Source organism: Lampetra fluviatilis, chromosome 28 (assembly GCF_964198595.1).
Source record: "Lampetra fluviatilis chromosome 28, kcLamFluv1.1, whole genome shotgun sequence".
Classification (NCBI taxonomy): Eukaryota; Metazoa; Chordata; class Hyperoartia; order Petromyzontiformes; family Petromyzontidae; genus Lampetra; species Lampetra fluviatilis.
Genome location: NC_136302.1, coordinates 6,643,873 through 6,656,417, shown reverse-complemented (window position 1 = coordinate 6,656,417; position 12,545 = coordinate 6,643,873). Strand labels below are relative to the sequence as shown.

At 44.4% G+C, this 12,545-nt stretch overlaps 1 protein-coding gene across 1 annotated transcript in view; it reads left to right on the top strand.

Annotated features, from left to right (window-relative positions):
- ECEL1 (endothelin converting enzyme like 1) overlaps window positions 1-11,759 on the top strand; it is a 38,893-nt gene extending 27,134 nt beyond the window's left edge. Inside the window, exons 15-18 of the mRNA XM_078869851.1 lie at window positions 2,104-2,169; window positions 7,146-7,241; window positions 8,876-8,952; window positions 10,789-11,759. Of these exons, the coding sequence (XP_078725977.1) occupies window positions 2,104-2,169; window positions 7,146-7,241; window positions 8,876-8,952; window positions 10,789-10,888 (339 nt within the window). The 3' untranslated portion in view covers window positions 10,889-11,759. The remainder of the gene's footprint in view (window positions 1-2,103; window positions 2,170-7,145; window positions 7,242-8,875; window positions 8,953-10,788) is intronic.
- Window positions 11,760-12,545: the final 786 nt, after the last annotated feature.

Genomic DNA, 12,545 nt, shown 5'->3' with positions numbered 1-12,545 from the left:
TACGTGTTTTTTTTGTATTTAGGGCCCCTTTATAACATATGCTACAGGCCCTGCACTAGCTTAATCCGGCACTGCTCTGGTGTGGACCCAGCCTTGGAGAGACCAATGTGACTGGTCAACTTAACCAGGGTTGCCAAACGGCATTCCTCGGCTTAATGTGCATGGGAATGGACGGCATTGCTAAAATGTAAAGACGTCCCATGGCGGGTCCTTAAGGAAACCCCGTACTAAACGGCAATGCACGTTATCTGCATGACACGTCCACTCACATTGCTAATGAGGCTACAGATAAACGTACCTTCCCAAAGGGGGCTGATGTGTGGACGCGGTGGTCACGAAGGAATAAATGTTGGTTTACATTGTATGAACATATAAAAAAGCGCATTAAATCCTGAATCCCAAATAAACATTTTAATTACTCAAGACTATAACAGTTTCAGACGGGGTGTGTAGGTGCACGTAACCACACATTAGTATAGTACATTGGCTGAACATTTATGAGCCTCCATGTATGTTTTATGTTGAACTTCTTTCGCACTGTACAAAGCCAACCGTGCTCGTCGGAGGTGCGGGGGATGGACAACAAACTAAGCACAAAAAATCTGTTATAAAGAAGTTCGTTTTCAATGTAGATTTTAAAGTGCATAGCTCCAGTGGCTTCCTAATATTGGAAGGAAGAGCGTTCCAGACGTCCACAGAAGCTCATCTGAAAGAGCGTGATGTGGTGGCCGTCTTTGTTTTTGATGGCTAGCCAAAAGCCGCTACGAGGATAACACAGTGTGGACCTGTATTCATATATATTTTTTTAATATTGCTTTAAGTTAAATGCGCTATAATATCGAGAATTGTCAGGTCTCCCTTGAAAATGGATGTCTTGGTCTCAGTCAGCTCACATGTGGTTACGCATACGTATACATAAAATGCAAATTCAAAGCAAATAAATTATGTACATATTCTTGGTTCTTTCGGTAAAGTCACGTAGAAGGGAAATAATAAAATAATAAAATATAAACATCTTCTTGGTTCTTTCGGTAAAGTCACGTAGAAGGGAAGTAATAAAATAATAAAAATAAAACATAATAAAACAATTCTCACGACGTTTCGGCCACAACGCAAGCAGCCGTCCTCAGGCGAAGAAAGAGAACATTATCAAGCTAGGAGCTTATATAGGTGTTGCGAGGAGGAGCGCCTTAACAAAAGAATGTGCATATGAAGAGGAATTTAGCATACCAATGGACAATGCGTAGGAGGTGGGCGGAGGGGTTTCAAAGTTCCATTATGCCCATGCATTATGCAGGATCAACAGCACCACGGGGGGGCGCAAGGAACAGCGTTAATAAAGGAAAGGAATGTTAGTGATATGTAGCTGCATAATGCATGGGCATAATGGGACTTTGAAACCCCTCCGCCCACCTCCTACGCATTTTCCATTGGTATGCTAAATTCCTCTTCATATGCACATTCTTTTGTTAAGGCGCTCCTCCTCGCAACACCTATATAAGCTCCTAGCTTGATAATGTTCTCATTCTTCGCCTGAGGACGGCTGCTTGCGTTGTGGCCGAAACGTCGTGAGAATTGTTTTATTATGTTTTATTTTTATTTTTATTATTTTATTACTTCCCTTCTACGTGACTTTACGGAAAGAACCAAGAAGATGAATCCCTGCAGTCACGAAAGCTTTAAATCGAAAAATATAAACATTTCTCACGACGTTTCTATTGCAACATAAGCAATCATCATCAGGTGTGAAACCCTCAGCAAGAACATTTGAAAATGTTCTTTTCTTGAAAATGTGTAAATGCTCTTGCTGATGATGATTGCTTGTGTTGCAATCGAAACGTCGTGAGAATTTTATTGTTTTGTTTTTATTAATTTATTATTTCCCTTCTACGTGACTTTACCGAAAGAAACAAGAATATGAATCCCTGCAGTCACGAAAGTTTTAAATCGAAACTCTGTACAATTTGCTAGAGCAAACAACGCTACTTCATGACATTTGGTTACAACCCCGGGTGTAATGTGACTTTCCTAAAATGTGTGGCTGTTGATTCGTTTAAAACGATGTTTTCCTTCATGAATGCACGTGGCTTTTCTTTCGTCTAGGTGAATGGAAAACTAACGCTGGGAGAAAACATTGCTGACATGGGAGGACTGAAGCTAGCGTATCATGTAAATATAATCACACATTACAGCTTCCCGCAACGCAATCTCCTCACACAGAGTCTATAATCACACGCACAGAGTCTCTACTGCAGTGGTAGATGCCGAAACGTCGGACGTTATTCCGAATACAATGTGGCGGGTACAACCTGATACGCATCAGAGAGCAGCAAAGACAATGCTCCCTCCCAATCGCCTTATTAGATTGTTGGAGCAAGTGCTGTTAAGCGAGGAAATATGAAGGCTGGCATGGCACACGAAGGGGTGGCGTGGGTTGTGTCGCACCAGGGAAGATGTTTACACACTGCACGAGGTGCTTATTGAAGTTGAGCCGACCTAGAAGAGAACCCAGGACCAGTTCAAATATTTGCCATTGTTATTGATCATGAGTGGGAATCGAACTCGGGTCGCCAGGTTCGTGGTGCAGCGTACTAACCGCTGCGCCCACAACACACACACACGAAAGGCCATGTACACATGCAATATTGTTTGCATTAAGATTCTTCTGTTAATTAGATTCAGAGAGCACGTCTTCACAGTTGTTTCATGTCACACATATTCACCAATTAATTTTTTTTTAAGCAGATACAGCATTACTGTAGATAACAAACATACCTCGACAAAAACCCACGCACTGTGGTGAAGGATTGTGTGCGAGTCAGACAAATATCACCCAGAAGACACCCGGTCTCTTCAGATCTCGGAGGCTAATCCGGTTGGAGCCTGGATAGCGCCATACAATCCCGGTTGTCATAGGCGGCTGTGGGGTAGTGCTACGTGGTTGTCAGCAGAAGGCAGTGCAGAAAAATCCATTGTTGTACTCTACTTCGGTTCCACGTCTATGCTCAATGCCTTCACCAACTCACACTGACCAGCGTGGTGAAGTATGGTAAAATGACCCCCACGACCCGCACGGCGTGGCGAGGCTCTCATCCAGCAGTGGATTGACAAAAAGGGCTGTACGTGTCCGTGGCACAATCACAATATGGGTACTAAAGATATAATATATAAATAACACGTACAGATTAGATAACATTTTTAGTCCATCAGCCTATGTGCCCTTCCAAACATTGTTTTCCAGCAGCATGCGTTTAAGCAGCAAACTGTGAACCGGTTTCGATTTCTCAGAGTCGCATCAGCACGGCTAGGCCCGTTAAACAAATGCCACTGGGTTGAACGAACACGCTGTTAAAACAAATTCTGATTTAATTCGGGCTGGGGGGACATGCACGGTTTGCAATGTTATTACCCGTAAGCCTCCAGGACTCCACATAGCGTTTGTACAAATGTACTGCTTTGTGCTGATTGGGTTCCATACTGTGAAGAGAGATATCCTGCTTATACAATTCTGCAACCCAGCAACATTCATGTATCCAGTCACTCTCTGCTGATGAGACTCTGAAAGTTAAAACCGGCCCAGCAGGGTGCAGGGTTTGATTACTGATGGAAGATAGATCGTTTTTTCAGAAGCAGCATATAGGCTGATGGGCGAAAATAATTATTTGTATCTGTTTTAGCCTTTAACTTTCTTTTAAATCATGGGTTTCTCTTGGTGAACGTTTATTTTTACAAAATGGTTGGTTAAACTGGCAACGCTGAACCAAAGAGATAAGTAAGGCAATTTCTGTGAGAATTATTTCTCTTGTTTTGAAAACGGACACAACGTAGGCATTTTAATGAAGATAATATTATCATTCCGGGCACATTTGCACGTTGCTCTGTACTCCGGTAAGACATGGTGCTGTGTTCCTTTTTCCCCGTTTTTTTCGTTGTTGTGAGATGCAGACGTAACAAGACGCCGCATCATCCCAACACTGTGCTTCTGTAAAACAAAAAACCGCTACAAAGCCCTTGTGGGAAAGTGCACCAAGTAATTTGCTAAGTGAGGTTAAAAATCTGTTTCAATGACAGCTGCTAAGCTCTCTCTGGCTTATCGAGAAAGGTTTGGTATGTTCTTGGATTTAAACATTGTTTTGTATGATATGCCAAAAGAGTCGAGAGCAATTTAGATTTTTTTTTGGATGATTTGGCATCTCGGGAGTCGAGCCCACATTGTGTGTGCGTACCCAGTGTGCGTGTACAATGTGTATGTATCACATCACACGTGATTATGAATCATTCATCTCGTTTTGTAACTCTACTGAGTATTCCTTTAAAGTATGCTATCATTATTGGCGGTGGGAAGTACTGTACAGGGTTGTGCAGATGTCTTGTGACCCCCAGTTAATTATATAAAACGTAATATGTTTTAAATAAGCTGTATTTAAATAAGCTTTATTTAAAACAAGAAATGAATATGCAAGGGAAAACAAAAAATAGGGGTCAATTCATTGGGGGTCACAAGATATCTGGACCATGCTGTACAGTGTCACAATCAATAATTAATCAAATTTCGATGCAAAGCTTTCGTGACTGCAGGGATTCGTATTCTTGGTTCTTTCGGTAAAGTCACGTAGAAGAGAAATAATAAAATAATAAATTTTACATAATAAAAATTCTCCCGACGTTTTGGCCACAACGCAAGCAGCCGTCCTCAGGTGAAACAGAGCTGTCGGACTTTACCGAAAGAACCAAGAACAATTAATCAGATTATTGATATCGGAGGTTTCTGATGATCTATGAAGTTATTTTTCACATAACGTTACAACAACAAACAGCACGAGAAACATGATAGGAGTGCAAAGTACAATACATATAAACAAATCACCCAAACACAAATAAATATATTTGGACAATTATAGCATCAAAATAATATAAATAATCTCAATGCATGTTTGTGAAGTCATCCCCCCCCCTACCCATCTCAGCTGCCGTAATAATTTGTGAAATAAATGTTGCCAATTCATTACAGAGGTATCGTGCGCGCTTACTTAAACAATCTCTATTCCATTGCCAAGGCTAGGGGCCAGAGATTTTCATCTTAATGAATCGACCCGATTTTGTTTTCCCAATTGATCAGGCAAAGAGAAATAATGGCCACGATATCAATTCTCTTGAGGGCGCTAGGTCAGCGGTTTCAAACCTGTGATCAGCGGACCCCTGGTGGTCCGTGAGGCTACTACAGGGAAAAAAAGAAGAATACAAATTATAGTAACGTCAATCTTACTCTTAGTTCTTTCGGTAAAGTCACGTAGGTAAATAAATGAAATTACAATTAATAAAAATAAAACCATAAAATCACGACGTTTCGGAGGCAACACAAGTCTCCGTCATCAGGTGGGACCGTCACAGCCAGATTTGCTGCATCAAGTGATTTTATTGTTTTATTTTTATTAATTTCATTTTTTTACCTACGTGACTTTACCGAAGGAACTAAGAGTATGAATCCTTGCAGTCACGAAAGCTTCAAATCTAGAACGTCAATCTTGATTTGAAGCTTTCGTGACTGCAGGAATCCATACTCTTTGGTTCTTTCGGTAAAGTCACGTAGTTAGAAAAAAAATCACGACGTTTCGATTGCAACACAAGCAATCATCAGGTGGGAAAACCACAGCAAGACATTTTTTTTGAGTAACTTCCTCACTAAGGCAATGTACAATTTCAATTTTTTTGGAGGTTGAGATGGAGTCCGCACACTCGAAAATGTTAGGAACCGCTGCCCGAGGTCATCCGTGTTGGGCAGTGTGATAACCGCATGACCAAATGCATGGCCATGTCTTTATCATCACAGCAGGGGGCACATTTGCAAACACGTATGCCACCGACCATTCTTCCTGTTGTCCCGATCCTTTATGCTGTTTAAGAGGAGCGATTCAGAAGTGATGGCTAATTCATTATACTGTTCGTGATTATCCACACTTCAAGTTACTCAGACACGCATAATTTATTCGGACAAATGCGGACAAAAAGATCTGCCACGAAAGTTATATATACACGGCTGTCAATCCACTGCTGGATGAGGGCATCCCACATCGCGTAGGTCGTGGGAGATATTTGACCTTACCTCACCACGCTGGTCAGTGTGGTTTGCTACATAAACGTATATGATACACCAATGGAATTTGCTGCCCTCTGTTGAATACAAGCAGTGTCATTCCGAAATGTCCGTGTCTGTAACGAAGCCCTTCTTTGTCCGTGAGATTCCAGCGGCTGAAATTAATTAATATTAGTGCAGGATTTTTGGTTGTTTTCACAACGTTATTGCATACGCTATCACAACATATTTGTTTACATGTTTTACCACATGTATGCATGGTCTATGCAGACTTCGATGCCTTGCAATCGGAGGGTATTTGAACATATTTACACCTCCAGTATTACTGCCGGAAAGGTTTAAAGCCCATTCCCTTTTCATCATTTTGATACCGGCAAAAAGTGTCCCATAGATAAAATGTTTACTCTTAGCCGCATCATCTTGTTCTCGTGTCCTGCTACCACAGTCACGTGTTTACCCAGTATTGGGCACATGATAATGGCCAGCGGCAGATCAGAATCAGAATATTCCTGTATACTGGAAGAATCCGATGAGCTATGAAGCTCTTCTGTACAGGTGACCAGTAGGGGCGGGTCAGCAAGTTACAACAGAAAACGAAAAACGATATCAGTGCAAAAAAGAGAATATGGTAAGAAAGTCACTAAATGTAAATAAATAATACATATTTTATTGATAGAAGTCCGAATTATCAACATTGGGCAAGGCAGCAAAAACAACAAAACAGTCCCAGACCACGCCAAGATAACAACACAGTAGTAGTCCCTCAATAAAATGTCACTTTAACATTGAACTATCGATACACAGGTAATGATCAAAGTTACACATCACGTTCGCAAGACGTGATGTGTCACTTTGGTACGTGATGATAATAGTATCCGGTCTGTAGCCCTGGCAAGGACAAGGCTGGCTAGGAATGATGCTGCTACAACCCATTCCTGCGTACCCAGCGCTGGGCCGTACCTGTAATATGCGCTCTCTAACGACCCCTTGGCCCCATAACCGTGCCCTATAATTGCTGCACGGGCCCCGGCTGCTGTGCGTGCGAGTGTAGGCTTATCAGAAGTGGGTGCGTGAGAATGGGCCCGAGCCTCCCCTGCAGGGCATGGCCTACACCCACGAGCAGCTCTTCTTCGTTGCCTTCGCACAGGTGAGTGCGTCGTCCCCAATGCCATCGGCTCAGCCAGCGGTGAAATTGGGGCCCCCCAGAGAGGGGGGTGGGTGGGTGGTGGGGAGCAAAAGGGACAATTTTCACCAGGGGGGGCCTCACGCTGCAGAGGGCCCCACAAGGGGACCGTGGATGGTGGAGTAAGAAGAGGCCCCGCGTGGCATGCTGCCCCCGGGCCTCCAGGAGCTTCTGGTCAGCACTGGCAGTGAACCTGGTGGGTCTAGGGCACGACAGAGATCACAGCTCCCCTGCTCTGTGGATGCATGGTTCCCATGGCTATGACACAGAGGTCGCAAACGGGTTTTGATTCCTTACCCGTACCCGGCCGCACCAGGGTCGCAAATGGGTACCCGTACCCGTACCCGGCCGGGTACGGGTAGCCGTTCCCTACCCGTACCCTACCCGAAATGAGTGACAAACGGTGACTCACCAGTGACTCACGGCCTACCCGTACCCGTACCCGGCCGCACTAGGGTCGCAAACGGCTACCCGTACCCATACCCGGCCGGGTACGGGTAGCCGGGTATCGGGTAGGGTACGGGTATCGGGTACCCGGTTGCAACCTCTGCTATGGCATCACAACCTCTCTGCCGTGCACCTAATTTCATCCTGCTCACTGAGCAAACATTTAAAAGTGGAAGTAAATCAAATTTAGACTGGCACATTTTATATATATATTTGTCCTTTTGGTAAGCAGGATACGTTATTTGGAAAGACGTATACATTAATGTAATTCGAATACATAAATTGAAGAAAAAAAATACGTTGATGATATTCACCACTCAGCCTAGAGTTTGGTATTGAATCCATATATGACACGGAAATACAGCATATGTCCATAACAATGCAGACATTTGAGTGGTTCCAGTGTTGAGCATTTAAATAGCGTTGGGTTAAGGTTGGGGTTAAGTGATTTCGTGACAAACTATGACGGATTGAACCCTGACTTATTGACGAGGAATCAATCACTGGTTTTCATTCAGGAGTAGGGGTAATGCCCAAATGAAATTAAATCAACATTGCCTTGTTTTATTTCTATAAGTCGAGTAACTTCTAATTTCGCAAGACAGAATTGTTTATCCTTAACAGACCACTGGTGTTCTTTGTACGGTACTGTAATGTATGTGCACCTTTCACCAAGGTGTGCTGATTAGAGTGGCTGTGATTAGATGGGATTTGTCATATGTAGCTTCCTCCTGTTTGTCATTCACTGCATCCTAAATCTATTTTTTTTAACAATATTAATGACGGCTGCATGATTAACCGTGTCTTTAGCAGCAACAATGTATACATTGTTATTCTCCAAACAATTGAACCATCATCATCATCATCAGCCTTTGGTTAATCCACTGCTGTGTGAAGGCCTCCTCAAACCGCCTTCATCTTTTATGGTCAGTCCCGCAATCCACCCAACACTTGAACGTGAGCTGATTTCATCGCTCCATCTCTGCGGTCGACGCATTCACAGGCGTGTTCCTTTGCATAAACAGTACAAAATTTAGAATTGAAAAAAAACACACCAATTGGCTTTTGCACGTAGCGTAACCACAGGCAAACTCTGGCGATTGATTCAAAGCTGTCGGGGATTAATTGAGCAGTGTGCATTCTCTTCTCAGAACTGGTGCATGAAGAGAAGACCACAGTCTCTCTACCTTCAGCTGCTCACAGACAAGCACTCGCCCGAGAACTACAGGTGAGGACTACAACTACAGGTGCCCCACTTAAACTGACCACCGGCCGAAGAGTGTGGTGCGGTGGTTCACACACAGCGCTTAGCACAGGGGTCGGCAACCAAAATAACAAGAAGAGCCATTTCTTTCCAATTCGGTACAAAATTCAGTATTTCAAGAGCCGCAATGCATCTGAGTACATACTGTACATACGTACATATCGTCAAGAAGCAGCCCGTAAAGAGCCGCATGCGGCTCCGGAGCCGTAGGTTGCCGACCCCTGGCTTAGCAGATAAGGTTGTGAGTTCAAAGCGTGGTTTGGGGTCGACTCCACCCATCATCCTCGTGAAATGGATCTTGGGAATATCTGTAAGGGAAAGGATGTGGAATTAAGATATTGGCGCCTTAGCGGCGGTGTCTAATATTCCCAAAAATGTAAGGGAAGCAGGGCACAGATGGTTTGGGCACGTGTTGAGAAGCGATGCAATTAGAAGGGCTTTGGAGATTAGAGAACCACAGACTCACATGGAGACTCGTAAACTCACATAGAGACTCATCGGCTCATTTTAACACATAGGCGTTCATGATCAATATTATTGTTATTCGTAACAAAGGTGTTTTGGGGTTAGATCGCACAAATATAAATATACACATAGGCTCACATAGAGACCCAGAGACGTGAAGCCTATCGAGATGCCACCGATGCAGGGCAGGAGGAGATGTATGTATGTATGTTGAACTTCTTTTGCACCATACCAATCGAGATGGAAACCGAGGGTGAGATGGGAGGATACGGCGGAATGAGATATGAGGGCAGCAGCTGCGACTAGAGAAGATGCACAGGAGAGAGGCACATGGAGAAAGAAAATCCTAACAGCCAACCCCATGATACAATAATATAACTGTTGGCTTAGAAGATCTAAGCCTATGTGTATGGTGAATGGTTCTCTATGTAGGTCCATTGGTGTCTTTGTTAGTCTAGGATATTATTTCCCTTCTACGTGACTTTTCCGAAAGAACCAAGAATATGAATCTCTGCAGTCACGAAAGCTGTAAATCAACAATTGTTATGTTTCGTTATATTTTCAGCAGCTCTCCCGCTATATTTGTCACCTGATGACGATTGCTTGTGTTGCAATCGAAACGTCGTGATATTTTTATTATTATTTGTTCTATCTACGTGGCTTTCCCGAAAGACCCAAAGAATATAACAATTGTGTTGTGTGATCTGTTTGTTTGACCCTTCCTTTTTCGTATGGCTGCATGTAGATAAATTTCCCTTTCAGGTTGTTGAAGCCAAATAACCTCGTCAGGAGCAGCGGAATCTATCGCTGTTGTGCCCCTTTCGTATTTGTGGATGGATTATATGTTGTACATTCTGTTGTTCAATCACCACAGTCACAAACTGGAGAGTTTTTTTCCATCTTTTGTGCATCGCATATCCGCATCCGCGATGGATTCTGTTTGGTGGTGCTTTCTAGCAGCACTTGCCCCAACAGTCTGTCGTAGGCTATACGGGGGATCTCTGTCTTTGGTGTTTGATGGTGGCGTAGGGTCCTGCTTCGCACCACTGCACTACAAACCCAGTGACCCGACTTTGATTCCCGCTCACGCCAACACCAGTAACGATTATCTGAACCGGTCTTGAGCCTCCCCTAGGTCGACTTAGCCTCAAATGAGTACGCTGTGTTGTGTGTAAACATTGCAACTAGGGGGGCAAAGGGCGTGTTGCTGGCCACGCCACCCGCTGGTGTGCCCTGGCGGCCTTCATAGGTGCTACTCGCTAACAGCACTTGCCCCAACAGTCGGCAGAGGCTACATGGGGGGGGATCTTGTGTCTTTGTTCGCTGTCGGCGCAGGGTGCTGGGCAGCGCGTCTCAGTTCGACGAGTTCGGCAGGGTGTTCCACTGCCGGCGAGGCACCCCCATGAACCCTCAGCACAAGTGCTCCGTGTGGTGACGAAAACGCACGTGTACCACCATCACCCCCCACGTGTTCAACCCGGCCGCAGGGACACCACGTGACACGTGTATGCGTGCCAGAGAGGGGGGCCGCTGCTCGGGCTAGCGGGTGCGATGAGTTCTATGGCCGAGTTTGACCCCCCCGATTGATGCGGTCTTTGGATGTATTTCGGTGTTAAAGGAAGCAGAGCAAATGTTGGGCTGGGTGGCTCAAAGCGAGGGCCTCCATAATGATGGGCTTATGTATTTGGATTCAGGCTCGCGAGAAAGAGGATCACGCGTGTGGTTAGTTTGGCGGTCATAGCCCGCTGTCACTGGTAATTTGCACAAGTGTCAATGCGTGTTAATTATTGTCAGTGGCACCCAATGCTGGCATGGGATTTGGAGAGTATGCATTTGTTCCATAAATGGGTAGACATTCCACATTCCTAAGGCATGGACCAGTCTGTCCTGAGAACAACTGCAGAACGAGAATTTATTCATGAGGCACCTTGAAACTAAACTTCAGCTACAAAGTGCAAGATATAACGGAAGAGCAATGATGTAACAGTGTTGAAAGTGAACATAATTTAAGCGGGTAAATAACAAATGTAATGTGCTATGAACTTGGTGCCACGCGTTCGATTCCTGACCACGGTTAGGGGCCGTCCATAAATGACGTCACGCACCTGGGGGTGGGGGTCAGACATTTGTGACGATGTGTGACGGGGGGGGGTGTGAGAAATGTGACGTCACATCAAAATGCGCAACTTTAAATAAATATAGACAACACGTTCTACTTAATTAAAAAGACGTTTTAATACATGTTTTCTCCTACAACATCAGAGTGCAGCGCCACATTAAATAAGCACTACAATGACAATAGTTAAAGCGATTTGAAGCATGTTTGATTTGGGTGGGGGGGGCAGAGCTTTGTGACGTCATATTTCAGGGGGGGTCTGATTTTTTGTGACGCCGTGTGACGAAGGGGGGGGGGGGTCAAAAATCGTCCAAAATCAGAATTGGCGAGTGATATCGACACTGGTCCTGGCTTTCTTTCGTTCGCCAACCCGCACTGACCAGCGTGGTGAAGTATGGTCAAACAACCTCCATGGTCAGAATGGTGCGGGGAAACCTTTATCAGTGGATTGACAAAAAATATTTGTGGGAAATAGCAGACAGTGACCACCATCTCCAGAGCACCATTCATTGACCCATCCCAGGGTGGGTTTGACATCTGAAAAACTGCCCCAATGCAAGAGAGAAACAAGTAGGTTGGTATCTGTAACAGATACACAGTGCCACGATCATCGTGAGAAGCGCTGGCTTCAATTCCTTGCTCAGTATTTCCATGACTATGGCATCAAAACTGTTTCTTCGTGTACTGTATTTGAACAATAGCAAATGGATATGTCGTGTTTGTATATAGGTGCTTACAGAAAAGTCGCAAATCACCCTCCCGTACGGGCGAAGTGAATCGTGATAAACGCCGTGTTAAAACCGTACGTTTCATTAAAAAAACATAACGCTTGCCCTTGCTCGCCTTGAGCGATGTGTGGGCATTCCTGGGGCAATGAAAAATGTACTCGTTAAACAGATCGCTGGGTAAAACCTGAGAATCTGCGCTGCGACTTTTATTGCCCCAGTTTGTGACGTTGGTTAACATGCACATTGCC